The sequence below is a fragment of the Camelus ferus genome, chromosome 32 (genome assembly GCF_009834535.1).
Source record: "Camelus ferus isolate YT-003-E chromosome 32, BCGSAC_Cfer_1.0, whole genome shotgun sequence".
In the NCBI taxonomy this organism is placed as follows: Eukaryota; Metazoa; Chordata; class Mammalia; order Artiodactyla; family Camelidae; genus Camelus; species Camelus ferus.
Genome location: NC_045727.1, coordinates 1,340,817 through 1,356,662, shown reverse-complemented (window position 1 = coordinate 1,356,662; position 15,846 = coordinate 1,340,817). Strand labels below are relative to the sequence as shown.

The window sequence follows — 15,846 nt, the reverse complement described above, 5'->3', positions numbered from 1 at the left end:
TTCTTTAAATGGCTTTAAATTCATTCATAGACGTGTGTGTGTGTGTGTGTGTGTGTGTGTGTGTGTGTGTGTGTGTTTGTGATTTAGCCTCATCTTAAATAATAATACCTGTGCAGTCATGGGTTTGATATACCAGTTATGTATGTTCTTCTAACATGGTTGAAGTAAACATATTTTTAAAAAGTCTTGAACACTGTCAGAATCATCTCACTTCCTGCCGGGGGATGCATACCCTGGAAAACACTGCACTGGCTATGGTCACTTCTAGAGTGCCAGCTTCTATTCATTTAGTGGCACTCTTGCCACTAAATATAATATAATTTTATATGTGTATAATATGTACACACACACCTGCTTCATATACTTGTCTGCAAATTGCTTTATTATTTATTTATTTATTTTATTGAAGTATAGTTGATTTACAATGTTGTGTTAGTTTCTGGTGTACAGCGTAGTGATTCAGTTATACATATATATATTTTTTCATTATAGGTTTTTACTGCTGTACAGTAGGACCTTGTTGTTTATTTTATACATAGTAGTTTGTATCTGCTGATCCCAAAGTCCCAATTTATCCACCCCCTCCTTTCCCCTTTGGTAACCATAAGTTTGTTCTCTATGTCTGTGAGTCTGTTCCTGTTTTGTAAATAAGTTCATTTGTGTCCTTTTTTTAGACTCCACATGTAAATGATATTGTATGATATTTGTCTTTCTCTCTCTGACTGACTTCATTTAGTGTGATCATCTCTAGGTCCATCCATGTTGCTGCAAATGGCATTATTTCATTCTTTTTGATGGCTGAGTAGTATTCCATTGTATATACATACCACAACTTCTTTATCCAGTCAGCCTTCGATGGACATTCAGGTTGCTTCCATGTCTTGGCTAACTTTATTTACTTCAATTTTCTCTCTCTTTCCATGTCAGCGCACACAGACCTATTTCAAACCTCTTCTGTTTGTTAAACACTGTCTCCCATAATAAGGACTTTTTTTGTGTGTAAATTAAGAAGAATGAAAGCTTCTGCATGCTTACTGCTTTACTACAGTGTTTGACCCCGAAGCTAAGTTGCTTGCCTTGCTCTCTCTTTCACACGTGTCTGCGGATCAGAACATAACGCACGGGTCCAGCTTCCACGTCGTCTTGGAAACGATCCCCTCCATGATGAGCGCCCTGAGGATGGTGTGGATCATCTCCCGACACTACAACAAAGACGAGAGGATGATTCCGCTCCTGGAGCGCATCGCCTGGGAGATCGCCGAGCGGGTCTGCAGGGTGGTGAATCTGCGGACTCTGTTCAAGTAAGGCATCGTGGCACTGTTTCCCTTACGATCTTAAACAGCTTTATCGAAACGTAATTCACACACCATCCAAGTCACCCATTTGAAATGTCCAGTTTAATGCTTTTAGTATAATCACAGACTCAGACATCCATGGCCATCATCGATTTTAGAATATTTTCTTCCTCCCTGAAAGAAACTCTGTCCCCTTTAGCTGTCACTCCCACCTTCCCCAGTCCCCCTCCCAAGTACCCGCCAGCCCTGGGCAACCACTGATCATGGAATGACTCATATAACACGTGGTCTTTTTGAGGGGGAAGGGAGATAATTAGGTTTGTTTATTTATTTTTGATGGAGGTTCTGGGGATTGAACCCAGGACCTCGTGCATGCCAAGCATGCACTCTGCCACTGAGCTACACTCCCCCCCACCACACGTGGTCTTTTATGACTGGCTCCTCTCACTCAGCATCCTGTTTTCAAGGTTCGTCCAGGTTGTAGCTTGTGTCAGAGCTTCTTTCCTTTTTATGGCCAAATTATACTCCATGGTGTGGATTAATTGGGACCATCTTCTTTGTGGTCTTAGACCAAGGCAGATGGTCCGAGGGAACATCAACCCTGGACCCTAGACCCCGCAGGTGGAACAGCCTCTGAGCATCTGATATAGAAGGACACATAGATCTTTCTTCATTTTCTTTTTAAATTTTTTTGGAGGGTGGGGGGGTAATTAAGTTTATTGATTTATTAATTTATTGATTTATTTTGTGAAGGTCCTGGGGATTGAACCCAGGACCTTGTGCATGCTAAGCATGTGCTCTACCACTGAGCTATACCCCTCCCCAACTTTCTTCACTTTCTTAAAAAACAATCTCTATAAGTGAAATGAGTACCCAAATCTCAGTCGTATCGCTTTGCTCCCGTGGTGCAGCCCCACAGTGGACCCAAGGCCACTCGCTCCCCTCCCAGCTCAACCAGAAAGCTTACCAGTGGACTACAGCTCTGCACACGGTGTGGGCGGCTGCAGGGAGGGTCAGAGTGGGCCTCGGCTTGGAATTCCTGCCCACACCCTTGCAGAGGCTTTCTGCGACGAGGCTGTGACACCAGAGAGGCCCTGCTCCTTGGTTAGACTTCTCCCCTTAGGAACCTGGCCCCCCAACCCCGCCGGGGGACGTGGCTAGGACCCCCGGCAGCTCCGCCCCCTCGCCCATCACAGCCTCCCTTTGCTTCGCAGAGAAAATCGAGCGAGCGCCCAGCACAAGACCTTGGAGGCCCGGAACACCCTGCACACGTGGAAGAAGGCTTATTTTGACACCAGGGCCAAGATCGAGGCTTCGGGGAGGGAAGCTCGGTGGGAGTTCGATCGAAAGCGGCTGTTCGAGAGAACGGATTACATGGCCGCCATCTGCCAGGACCTCTGCGACATCCTGCAGGTGGGCGGGCGGGGCGCGCTTCCCTCAGCAGGGCTTTGCCCGCAGGAGGCCGTCTGGCTCTTTGACGGGGCCTCGCTGTGGCCGGTAGGAGCCGGGAGACAGAGGGAGTCCGGGCGGGAGAAACACCTGAAGGAGCAAACAACACGAGCCAGGATGCACCAGAGCACACCGGGGCTTCGCAGCTTCCCTGGAGCTTTGTGACATCCCTCCCTCTCCCCCTCCTTCTGGTTTTCTTTCTTTCTTTTTGGTGTGGGGAGATAAGCAGGTTTGTTTGCTTTTTTATTTGTTTTAGTGCAGGCACTGAGGATTGAACCCAGGACCTCGTGCATGCTAAGCATGCGCTCTGCCACCGAGCTATACCCTCCCTACCCTGGCTTTTAAAAAAAAATTTTTTTTAAATTGAAGTATCGTTGATGGACAATACTGTATAAGTTAACAGGTGTACAGTTTGGTGATTCACAATTTTTAAAGGTTATACTCCATTTATAGTAACTAGTAAATGCTGGCCACATTCCCCACATTGTACAGTACATCCTTGTAGCTTATTTTATGCAGAATAGTTTGTGTCTCTTCGTCCCCGGCCCCTCTTCTGTGCCTGCCCCCTCCTGCTCCCCACTAGGAGCCAGTAATTTGTCCTCTAAGCTGTGAGTCTGTTTCTCTTTTGTTATATTCACTAGTTTTTTATACTTTTTAAATTCCACATATAAATGGCATTATACAGTATTTGTCTTTCTCTGTCTGACCTATTTCCTTTAGTATAATGCCCTCCACGTCCATCCATGTTGTTGCAGGTGGCAAAATCTCATTCTTTTTAAAGGCTAAGCACGCGCTCCACCACTGAGCCACACCCTCCCCCTCGTTTCACTTTTAGATACATTCACATTCGAGTAGCGTTCTCTGTGTTGACTTGCTGGTGAGGAAGGAAGGGCTGGGAGGGAAAGGAGTGCCGTTTTCCTGTCCCCGCATTCCGTCTGTGTCATCATTTTCAGCCGGAGTAGTTGGCTAGTGCAGGGAAGCAACAGCGGCGAGAAGCAATACGTAGGTCAGGTGCCTTGGTCAGGTGTGTGTCTTAGTCTTTCTCATTGGAAGCAAGCTCTGTTTTGAAGGGAGGATGTAGCCTCTCTGAGCTTTCAGTGTCCTTGTTTACATGTCATAGAGGCGACACGCTTACCTGTCCTGGCTCTGAGTCTCTCCAGACTCCCGAGCATCGTGGGTCCACTGGAGTTATCTGCTCATGGGGCCTCACACAGGGGGATGTCGTGGGACAGCACACACGCAGATTTCACTCATCTCCTCTGCTCACACGCATGCGTGACTGTTCCCTGAGACTTCATTTACAAAACACAAGTTCATAGATAAAATGGTGAAGAATTTCAAGATGGTAATAGCACAGCCTGAAACCCAGCCTGGGGCCCTTCGCTGTCCGGCACCCTGTGCACCTGCCTGAGTCCCGCACTCAGGAAGTCCCACAGCCTCTGTGGCTCATGGAGCTTTACAGTCTGGTAGAAGGGAAAGATGGTAGACATACTGATCACACAAAGCTGTAGCCACAGCTGAGACGAGTGCTAGGAGAGAAACAGTCCAGGGAGCTCTGCAGGTGTGTTGGGGCCTGACCTGTCCTAAAGGGCCACACACAATGAACTGGTATTTCATGGTGAGTGCTAGCTGCCTAGGCACTTCAGACTGTAAGTGCAAAGGCCCTGAGACAGAAAGGAACGTGGAACTGGAAGAGGCCTGAGTGGCTGCAAGGTGGCAGAGGGGGGGAGCTGTATGGGAAGAGATGAGAGGGGCAGGGAGGGGCCTGAACATGCAAACTTCATCAGCTGTGTCAAGGCATGGGCGACTTGTCCTTTGCACGGTGGGCGTAGTACCAAAGGGCTCAGACTGGGAGGAGGTTACCTGTGTGACGTGATTCTTGCCCTCCGGCAAACCTAGATATGCAACCCACCTGTCATGAGGGGAATCAGGAGAAAACCCAGCGGTCACCTCCTCATTGTGTTGTTTGACTGCACAGGTTATGGAGGAATTTTACAACATATTCGGTCCAGAGCTAAAAGCAGTGACGGGGGACCCCAAGCGCATCGACGATGTCCTGTGCAGGGTGGACGGTCTGGTCACCCCCATGGAAAACCTGACCTTTGACCCCTTCAGCATCAAGTCCTCCAAGTACTGGAAGTACGTGATGGATGAGTTCAAGATTGAAGTCCTGGCAAGTAACACATCCTTCAATTTGAGCTTGGAAGTGGACACCATGTTTCCCCCATGTTAAATCTGCTGTGTTATTTAGTTATGCTTAGGTTTTTTTTTTTAATCATAAAAAAGGATACCTACTTTTTAGTGAAAAAATGCAAACAATACAGAAGAGCATGTGGTAAAAGTGAACATTCCTGTTTTCCTTTGTCCCCTCTCCTGTTCCCCAGGTGGGATAAGTTTAAATCAAGCTAGACACAGAAGCATGTCTGCAAAGGTGGATTGGGTGTATAATTGGAGAGGATGTAGGAGGGCCAGGGTGAAGAATGGGGCTTAGTTTAGTAAACAGTAGGGAGCCACTGAAGGTTGTTGACCAAGGGAGTGACATAATCAGAGTTATACCCAAGGAAGGTTTTTCTGGCCACAGGGTAGGCTGATCTGGGCTAGGGAATGACAGGAGGTGGGGAGATGATCTATGAGGTTGTGGCCTAAGATGTGAGGGAGGCAGGGCCAGTCACAGGTAAGGTATAGCTGAGAATATGAGCATGGATGGGGTAATCCACCACACTCATCTTTTTAGCCTTTTGTGGGAAGCACTCTCAGTAGAGTCCCCATTTTATGTTTTCAGTAAGTGTTTTGATAACCCCAGAGCATCTTTTATATGGACAACCTCAGACAGTTCTACTTGGGTTATATAAACATCCCCATTTTGATTGTATTCAGTTTATTCTCAGCTTCTACTTTATTTTATGTTGTTTGTTTTTAAATTGAGCTTTTCATTGAAGTCACTTAATCAAGTACTAGTAAAAGGCTCATGATAAGAAAAAGTATCTCCATGCTTGATCTCTCTCCATCCCCACTCTGGGGGTCATTTTTCACAATTCTAGATGTTTCTTTTGTTGTTTACCTCCATATGTCCTAAAGAACATGCCAATATGGTTATTTACTGATTTATCAAATGTAATCACTGTGCAGGTGTTTTCACTGCTGAGCCAAGAAGCCCATCATAACCATGCCACCTTTCTTATCCAGCCCTTCGTTTTTCCTGGAGTTAGTCATTGCTTTCATTTTCATTTGCCTGGTTGGTTACGTATGCATTGTTAATTCTTCCAGCTGCTCTAACATCTCTTCCACACATCTATCAACAGTGGATCCCATCCGCTTGGACGTTTCAGCACTATTATTTTCCTGGAGGTCTTTCTCCTAGAGCTCACTGTCTTTCTGCTCAAGTTTAGCTTGTTTGCTCCTCAGAACTGTTGGGAAGCAGTTGCCCTAGGACTTTCCTATCTTGTCTCATCTGTTGGATCCTGTTTTCTAGAGTTCACAGCTTCCTCTTTCCTTGTTTGCTCCTTTGTTTGGCTGACGCACATTTTCTAGTCGCTTTCCTGAGAAAGGTTTCATAGGACGTACATTTTTTTGAGTCTTGTATGTGTGAATTCTGAAATAATAGGTATAGAATTCAAAATTGAAAATTCCTTTTCATCAGACATTTGAAGATGTTCTTCATTGGTTTCTAGCTTCTAGTGTTATGAGATGTCTGATGCCATTCTGATTTAATTTTTCTAGAACTAACCTTCCACTCTATATGGAGTGGGGTGGGGATGGAGATATAGAAGATGCACAGTGGGTAGCCTGGCTGTGCAGGGTCCCAAAGGGGTCCTCTGTTTGCCCCTCTCCTTCCTGGTGCCTGGTGCCCCCAAATGCTCAGCCTCCCAGAGGTTTTCATGGGAACAGACAGGTGCCCCCGCCTCTTGCAAGGGTTAGTTGTAATTCTCTGCCTTCTATAAAGTCAGTTACCCTCCTTCTAAAAATTCCTGAACTGTCTCCTCTGCCATTGTTTCCTCTCCCATTTCCTTGTCTACATGAGTTAATACTTAAAAACAATTCCTTTCCTATCATTTTGAACTGGTGGAGGAAAGAGCAGAAAACCAGTGTGGCCGGCCCTTTTTAACTGGACACTAGCTTCCACTAAAGCACAGGGGAGACCCTTCTTAAGGCACTGATTTTATTTTTTTGCTTATTTCTTACTATTTCATTTCTTGCAGGAAAATTACAGGGTCCTAAGAGCTTTTTGTTCTTGCCCTTTTTTTGGTGCAGGTTATTGAGAAAGAAGCAAAAAATTTTATCGATGAATCTTTTAAGACGCTTCGATCTGCTGAAGCAGCATTTGACATGCTTTTAAAGTTCAAGCATATTCGTTCACGGGAGGCTATTAACCGACAAATGATGATGAAATTTAACGATATCCTTGCACAGTATTGTAAAGAGGTAACTGAAAAATCTATGGCCACTGTAGCGGTGAAAACACACTTGGCAATGTGTTAACAAATGGGTCACACCGCTATCTGTCTTTCTCATCTAAATTCAGAGAAACTGGAATTTTTCCCAAGTAAGCCTGTCACGTAACCAAGACAGAAAACCAGAACGAAGTGGCTTTGTTTGTTTAGCGGAGACGTTCCGTAAGAGTTGATCAAGTACAGTATGACATGCCTCACGTTGTGATGGGCCCCGTGTGTTAGTGGTGGCGATAACCCTGGTAAAGCTGTAACAGGAGTCATCGCTAACCCTGTGCAAGTGTTACGCGTGTGTCTGTGTCCCATCCGTTGTAAGGACCTTTGTTATAGTTTGGACCCACCCAGATAATTCAGGATAATCTCCTTACTTTAAGGTCAGCTGATTGGTGACCTTCACTTCCTCTGCTGCCTAGTTCCTCTTTGTCATATAACATGACCCAGTCATAGGTTCTGGGGATCAGGACCATTACTGGGGAGACATTGTTTTGCCCCTGACACCTAACACACATGAGAGTGTGAAATGCTTATTTTAAAATGCAGGCCCAGGCAATATCATCCAGCAGTTCCAGTCTGGGTATATACCTAAAAGAATTGAAAACAGAATCTCGAAGAGATATCTGAATATCAGTGTTCATAGCAGCACCATTAACAACAGTCTAAAGCTGGAAATAACCCAAGTGTCCGCTGATAGACAGATGGATAAACAAAATGTGGTCTATCCATAAAATGGGATATTATTCAGCTTTAAGAAGGAAGGAAGTTCTGACGTGCTACAGCATGGATGAACTTTGAGGGCTTTATGTTAATTGAAATAAGTCAGTCATAAAAAGATGAATACTCTGTGCGTCTACTTATGTGAGGTGCTTAGAGCAGTCAAAGTCATGGAGACAGAAAAGTAGAATGGTGGTTCCTAGGGGCTGGGGGAGGGGAGAAATGGGGAGTTATTGTGTCTGATAGGGATAGGGTTTCAACTTTACAAGATGAAAAAAGAGTTCTGGAGCTGGATGGTGGTGATGGTTGCACAACAGTGTGAATGTACTTAATGCCACTGAAATGTACACCTGAAAAATGGTTAAGATGGTAGATTTTATGCCATGCAGATTTTACCACAATTTAAGAAATATTATATAACAAATAATTGTAAAATCTCAGTGGCCCATGTACGCGCACGCAACACACACACACACACACACACACAATGCAGGCCTGACCATCAGTCATGTCTGGAACATTTCTGAATTTTCAGTAAGCCAGTCAAATGATTGTACTATAATTATAAGGCAGTTTGGATCATTGCATATGTTAAAACCAAACAAATAATTACTGCAGAGTATAAGAAAAAGTAGTAAATAGTCAGTAAGAAAAGCACTGTTCTGTCCCTGAGAATATCTCTTGACAGTCCATGTCCATTTCTTTAAAGATACAAATCTCAAGTCCAGCCTTTCTTGCCTCTCATGCTGGTGCTTGTGGCTTACGGAACACGTTTGGTTGCTTTGCAGATTGACATCATTAACAAGATCTTTGTTCAGAACCTTGACAACCCACCGCTGTACAAGAACCACCCGCCGGTAGCAGGTGCAATCTACTGGGAACGGTCCCTGTTCTTCCGGATCAAGCACACCATCCTCAGATTTCAAGAAGTAGAGGAGATACTGGACAGCGATCGAGGAAGAGAAGTGGGTTGCTTCCGCTGGAACTGTCCCCTTTTGTATTTTGCGGTTTGATTCTAGGTGGGCAGGGCTCACTGACAGTGTCCCGGGAGGGTCCTGACGTCCAGGTGGCTGCCAACATGGAGTGGGTTACGTAGAGAAGCAGCTCGATTTCAAATCCACGTCTGCCACTTAGGTCTTTCCTGTGGTCCCTGATTCAGGGCTCTGTCATTCAAGACTACTTTTTGTGTCCTTTCTCTTTGGCATTTCCATACCTGTGCTGTCTTCCCCCTGACCTTGGTCTTCAGCCTCTCCAGAGGGTGGCCACCAGCTTTCTGATAACGCGGCCCCTTCCCCACCCATGGATTTCTGGCTGTTATATCACAAGGGAGGACAAACCTTTCCTTTAAAGGTCCAGAGAGTAAATATTTTATGCATTTGTGAGTCACACGATCTCCACTGCAACTACTTAACTCTGCCATTGTAGCAAGAAAGTGGCCACAGGTAACGTGTAAATGAACAGGCGTGGCTGTGTTCCAGGACAGCTCCCTTTATGGAAGCTGAAATGGGAATTTCTTGTGTTTTTCACATGTCACGAAGCATCATCTTTCTTTCTGAGTTCCTTCGTTCGCAGCTCCTGGGCTGCACCAAATGATAATCAGCCTAAATTTCAAGCCACACCCGCGGCAGACAAACCCTCCAACATTTGTGCATGTCAGCCTCTTTCCTTTTGCAAACTGTGTTAACAGATAGTTTTTTTTTTTAAAGAGAGAGGATAAAATGTTATTTCCAAGGACAAAATGACAGTTGCCTGAATTCTTTGATAGGTAAAACAAAAATATTTGGAAGTGGGTCGGACGATGAAAGACTACGAAAATAAAAAGTACGAGCAGTGGAGAGAGACCACAGAGCAGGTCCTGCCGACTCTGATGAAGAAGAGTCTGCTTACTAAGGTGCGTCTCCCAGATCTTGTCCCAGGCGACGGCGGCCACGTAAGACGATGGTGTCTGCTGTTCCCTTGAGGTTTGATGTGTTGACACTTGAGAGATGTTTCCACAATTAAAGACCAAGAAGGGCAGAGGTTGACCAGGGAGAGGAGAGAGGCAGAGAGGGAAGAGATGGAGGGTGTCATGGTCCAGAAACGGGCTGGCATCAGGCCGTCCTTCTGACTCCTCGGGCGAGTGGCTAACTCTCGGCCTCAGTGACCGTGTTTGTAAATTGAGTCAGATCAGTTGACATAAACAGGCAAAATATTAGGTGAAGCACATGTGAAACAGCCGACCGTGGGCCGTTTTTAACCTGCAGAGAAATGCCATTTCACGTGCTTCCTCCTGGTACGGAGCAAGTGCTCAGTAAATACATACCAGCTGTGGGGGAGGCAGGACCCGAGCCGGGTGGTTCTGGGTCTTCCGTCTCTGAAGTGGCAAAGCAGGTACCAAAGTGAGGGAAGTGGCCCGGTGGGGCCCACGGGGAACCGGACGGCTCAGCCCTGTGGAGAGGGAAAGCCGCTCCCCAGCTTCCAGTCTTGTCTTGCCATTTATTGTCAGCTTTGCCAACTTTTCGAGGGAAACCAGAATTCTGGATTTTTATGTGCAGTTCGCCCCGTCTTCAAAAACTTGGGTGATTAAATCAAGTTCTTTAAAAATTCTGCTTACCAGACAAAATGCGGATGCTAGCTAGTTCTGGCCAGCTCCCCAGTCTGTCAGGGCATCAGGGACCCTCCGTAGGTCTTTTTTTTTCCTTTTTCAAAGAAATTTTTAAAGTTGTTATTTTTTAAACTATTTTTTTGTTTGTTTTTTTTGGGGGTAGGTAATTAGGTTGATTTGTTTACTTTCTGATGGAGGTTCTGGGGATTGAACCCAGGACCTTGTGCATGCTAGGCATGGGTTCCACCACTGAGCTGTAACCCAACCCCCCACCCCACTGGTCTTTTTCAAATACACGTTTAACTTGAGTTGTGTTGATCTGATTGCTTCTCGGACGCCCCTCCCAAGCTTACGAAATACCGTTTCTTCCCCAGACTTCTTCCAGTGCCGAGGATGCCCTGAACTCTGACAAGGGGGCTGTTTTTGTAATCAACTTTTCACCGGTTCTCAGGGAGATTATCAACGAAGCAAAGTACTTGGAACAGCTGGGATTCCCTGTCCCCGAATTAGCAAGGAACGTCGCCCTCCAGGAGGACAAATTTCTTAGGTAAAAAGATTTTTCTCTGAAATCAGTGGTAATCTTTTTGGTCTTGGGGTCTATTTACACACTTTCAAATTATTGAGACCCTCCCCCCACCACCCCCCTACGCATGCCGAAGCTTTCATTTTGGGGGATTTTATAACTCCTTGTATTTGCCACATTAGAAACGAAAACTAAGAAATGTTTAAAATATGTATTTATTCATTCATCTAAAAATAGCAATGACAAATGTATTACATGGTAGCCTACATAACATTTTTTAAAGTAAAAAGTAACCAATATTTTCCAAAGAAAAAAGGAAGTTAGTAGGAAGAGTGGCATTGTTTTACATTTTCAGGCTGGGTCATGGTCTTTTGTAAACTTTACATAAGATCATCAGGCTTTTTATGAGCTCCATGGTACTTCTCTCATGTCGATTACTTTCCCATCACGTGCAGGTACACGGATGGGATACAGCGTATGTTGGACCATTATCACAGGCTCATGGGAACGTTAAATGAGGCAGAGTCTCTTCTCCTTGACGACCACTCCCAGGAATTAGTGAGAGTGTTTAGGTCTGGATATAAGAGGTTAAACTGGAACTCGCTAGGTAATATAATTCATCTATCTGTTACGTTTTAGACTTCAGGATGCAAAAATCATTCTTTTGAATTGTTTTCATTGAATTATCATTTTTTGTATGTACATAGCCATGGTTAGCAAATACGCTTTGGTCATCAGTCAAGTACACTGTGTGCGAACCTGCAATTCATCTCAAGGCTCTAGTTTACTTTTCCAAGCAGCAGGACAAAGGAGACGGTAGACGGGATGGCATAGAGTAGAGGGTTCAGGTTGCCATGGCAGTGAGAAGACAAGAGGGTGGGACCTCCTTTTTCGCCCCATGGTGCTTCAGATATGATTATGCTGGAATCTGACAGAAGAAATATATCGCCTGGTTGGTTCTGAGCACAGGGCTGCTTGTTCCAGTCCCTGGGGACCAGGTGTATCTTTGTCACCTCAGAGACCCAAGGGGATGCAATGAGCAGGTCCTTGCTGTGGAAGGAAGCCAGCACTAGCATTGCAGATGTTGGTGGGAGGGGAATGGAAAGGAAGAGTTGAAAGCCAAGTATCTTTCTTTCTTTTTTTTTTTTTCTGAAGGTATTGCTGACTACATCACTCGGTGCAAACGGGCCATTGGGAAATTCGAGTCTCTTGTCCACCAGATTCATAAGAACGCAGATGACATTTCTTCCAGACTTACCTTAATAGAGTCCATAAATCTCTTTAAATACCCAGCACCTAAAAGTGAGGAGGAACTCCCAGGTAGATCTCACTTCTTGTATCTTTGATTATGGAAGGAGTGAAAAAAGCCTTTTGGTCATGATTGTGCACACACACACACACACACATTCCTGGAATGGAGCAAAACCATGCCTAACAATCTCAGGCATTTATTTGAAGAGATCATGGGTGATTCGTATTTTTTGTCGTGTTTTACGTGTTGCTTGGATTTACAGATTCCTGAGTCTGCGAAAGTCAGTAGGATTTTTGTCCATAGCTTTGTAACAGTCAGGTGAGCTGTGCTTCTGTGGGCTCACATTTACTTGTTCAAGCAGGATGTTTTCAGCGGTCTTGGACTAGTCAGCGAGGAATTCGGGACTTGTCAGCAAGCAACACAAGCCCAGCCAGATCTCCCAAAGACATAACGTGCCCACTTGACATTTTTTTCCATGTTGTCACGTAGTGTTTGCTTTGGGATGCATCGTGCTCTGGGTGGTGTTGACTTGTTTTCTGCTTTCGGTCGAGGTTAGAGGCTGCTTTTGTATTCCCAAAATATACAGCTACTGTTTGGGTTGCTTTTTGAGTAATGTCTTTTCCAATGAAGGACTGTGACACTTGTCTCTCACTACAGGCGTGAAGGAATTCTTTGAGTACATTGAACGAGAAAGGGCCAAAGATGTGGACCACATGGTCAGGTGGTATCTTGCTGTCGGGCCTCTACTGACCAGAGTCGAGGGGCTGATCGTCCACACCAACACGGGCAAGGCCCCCAAGCTGGCCTCCTACTACGAGTACTGGGAAAACAGAATTTATGAGGTCTTGACAAAGCTCATCCTGAAGTAAGTTCATCATGTGGTATGTTTTAAAGACAGCATGCGTAGATTAAAATATTTTACACACATGAATAGGTTAAAGAGGGGCCATGAGGTATAGAATAAAAGTCAGCTGGACAGTAGGTCTGCTTTCTGGCCAAAGGGTGCCACATCACATCGGCTTAGGGTCATCCTAAGAAACCAGCCTTTGAAATCCATCACTGTTGCCATTGTCAAGGGCAGTGTTCATTTCATCACACATCTTCTTTCTGAAGAATTCTGGAGGAAATTTCTCTGATTTCTTTTCTGATCTTAGCCTCCTGAGGAAGTATTTCTCTTTTTCTTTTTTCTCTTTCATTTTTTTGTTGTTTTGCTTTGAAATGGTATGGACGCTATGAATTGTTGACTCCATCGCTTTCCCTTTTCTCTGTGGCCACTAGGAAACTCAGAACCAAGTTTGTAGCCTAAAGCAGCAAGTACATAGGCATTTATGATTTATATTTTCAGTCTCATTCTTGATTCTCTATTTTTAAAGTTTACTTGTATGAAAGCTTACCCTGCACCAGACTCATATTACGCTCTTTAATAGTTCTCATCCTCATTTTATAGATGAAGACACAGACTATCGGGAGGTTAAGTAACTTGCCTACTAAGGCCACACATCTAGTAGGAAGAAGATGTGAACGTGGGCCAGTATCACTGCCAAACTGCTCCTGATTAGTGTTTTCTTCTTTTCTTATTTTATCCCACAGTGATTTTAGGGTTTCTTACTGCAGTTAAACTATTCTTGTGACCTGCTAGAATCCACTTTGAAATAATTGCATTAATAAATACATAATACATAAAAATAAAATCCTTGGTCTTCTTGTTCCCCAGATGCAGTTTTACAAACTTTGCTGAGTTGATCCTTTAAACAAATCTGTTTTCTACATATTTCATTTATTTATTTTTTTTAATGTTTCATCTAACTTAGACTCTTAAAGGAGCTCCTCCCAAGTGTTTCCCTTTCTAATATGCTATGTTTGCCCTGGATCCATCCATCCATCCATTATCCATCCATCTATCCAACCATCCCTCCATCCATTATCCATCCATCCATCCACCCATCAATTTATCCATTCATCCATCCACTTGTTCATTCATTTAGAGGTTTATTAGAGCCTGCCATATGCCAGGCACTGGACCAGACAAAACGCCTGTTTTTCTGGAGTTTCTCCATCCTCGTAGGAGAGAGAGAGTGGCAAGACTCAAGGAAACACACATAAGCAAGATGTTTTCTGTCTTAAAGAAATAAAGCAGAATAATGTTCCGGGGAGAGAATGGCAGGGCTGTTGTAACTGGAGGGGTCAAGAAAGGCCCCAGAGAGGCCACATTTTAGGGGAGCTCTGGAGATAAGGTGCAGGCTAGAAGGGGAGGCGCTTTCTGGGGCAGACAAAGGCTGGTGTGAAGCCTCAGAGGCCCCGTGGGAGGAACAGAAGGAGGGAGCGAGGAGGGTGGAGGGAGAGGGCAGGAGAGGAAGCTGAGGAGGCAGATGGGGCCAGACAAGGAGCCTGGAAGGAGCTTGCACTTTATTCTGAGAGCCATGGGAGCCATTGAGAGAGGGGGAGAGAGAGAGAGAGAACAGAGAGGAGTTACATGTTGTAAACACTCTCTCTGGTGCAGGGAGTACTGAATTGGGTTGGGGATGGGGGACCAGGGAGGCCTGCTTGCAGGCTAACGAAGTGTTCCATCCCAGAGCGTCACCCCTGACTTGATGTTGGAAAGGACAGAGCGGGGATGTGCGTGTTCATTTTTCCTGCACCAGAGTCCAGCAGCTTCGGTATCTTCCAACTAATGTGTAATCACTTCCCCAAAGTAGAAGTGAACTCTTTGTAAAATGTTGGCCAAAACAAAAGGATCTGTGGTGAAACTCACCCCAAACTGTCCATCACAACCCTAGGATGTGCTAGTCCGCGTTGTAGGCTTTTTACACGTGACATCCGCAATTCTAGCCATTTTCATCCATTGTCCGATATGTTTCACTCTGGTGAGGACTGAGTCTGGTTTTATTAACCCCTCCTAGGAATCTGCAGTCTTTTAATTCTTTAATCCTCGGAAATGTCCCTTTGTTCCAAACGGAAACCATTTTGACGGCGCCCGAGATCATTCTGCATCCCAACGCAAATGAGATCGACAAAATGTGCGTCCACTGCGTCCGAAACTGTGTGGAGATCACCAAGGTAAGGGCTGAGATGTGTGTGCCCTCGTCCCGGAGGGCTGGGCCCGCCGGCCGTGGACGGCGAGTCACCCAGGAGGTCAAGAGCATGGGCCCCACTCTGTCCTTCGTCCAGATGGTTTTAGTCTCTTCCTGGCTCCTCTTCTGTGAATCTCGAAAATTTGGAGGGTCCCAAGGCTCGATGCTGTCTCCCCTTTCTCCTCTCTTCTGTTTCCTGCATACTCATGACCAGTCCCAGGGCTGTTAATACCACCCCTCTGGAGACGATCGCCCCATTTCCGTCTCCAGCGCAGACCCCTCTCCTACACTGCACGCTTTTCTAGTCAGTTGCCTTCTGGCTGTCTCCCCTTGGACCTTAGACTTGGTGTGTCCAAGATGGGATTTCTTGGTTTCCTGCCTTGCAACCTGGTCCTGCTCCAGTTTCCCTGCTTCAGGCAACGGCACCAGCTTCAACCGAGGTGCTTGCGCCTAAAACCTGGGAGCCATCCCCGATTCCTCTTTCCTCCCGTCCACCCGCATCCAGCCCATCGG

At 45.5% G+C, this 15,846-nt stretch overlaps 1 protein-coding gene across 1 annotated transcript in view; it reads left to right on the top strand.

Annotated features, from left to right (window-relative positions):
* DNAH10 (dynein axonemal heavy chain 10) overlaps window positions 1–15,846 on the top strand; it is a 120,609-nt gene that overhangs the window by 17,749 nt on the left and 87,014 nt on the right. Inside the window, exons 9-19 of the mRNA XM_032471301.1 lie at window positions 1,111–1,301; window positions 2,510–2,708; window positions 4,723–4,917; window positions 6,996–7,166; window positions 8,692–8,868; window positions 9,669–9,794; window positions 10,862–11,034; window positions 11,466–11,617; window positions 12,166–12,330; window positions 12,920–13,127; window positions 15,163–15,319. Coding sequence (XP_032327192.1) covers window positions 1,111–1,301; window positions 2,510–2,708; window positions 4,723–4,917; window positions 6,996–7,166; window positions 8,692–8,868; window positions 9,669–9,794; window positions 10,862–11,034; window positions 11,466–11,617; window positions 12,166–12,330; window positions 12,920–13,127; window positions 15,163–15,319 — 1,914 coding nt within the window. The remainder of the gene's footprint in view (window positions 1–1,110; window positions 1,302–2,509; window positions 2,709–4,722; window positions 4,918–6,995; window positions 7,167–8,691; window positions 8,869–9,668; window positions 9,795–10,861; window positions 11,035–11,465; window positions 11,618–12,165; window positions 12,331–12,919; window positions 13,128–15,162; window positions 15,320–15,846) is intronic.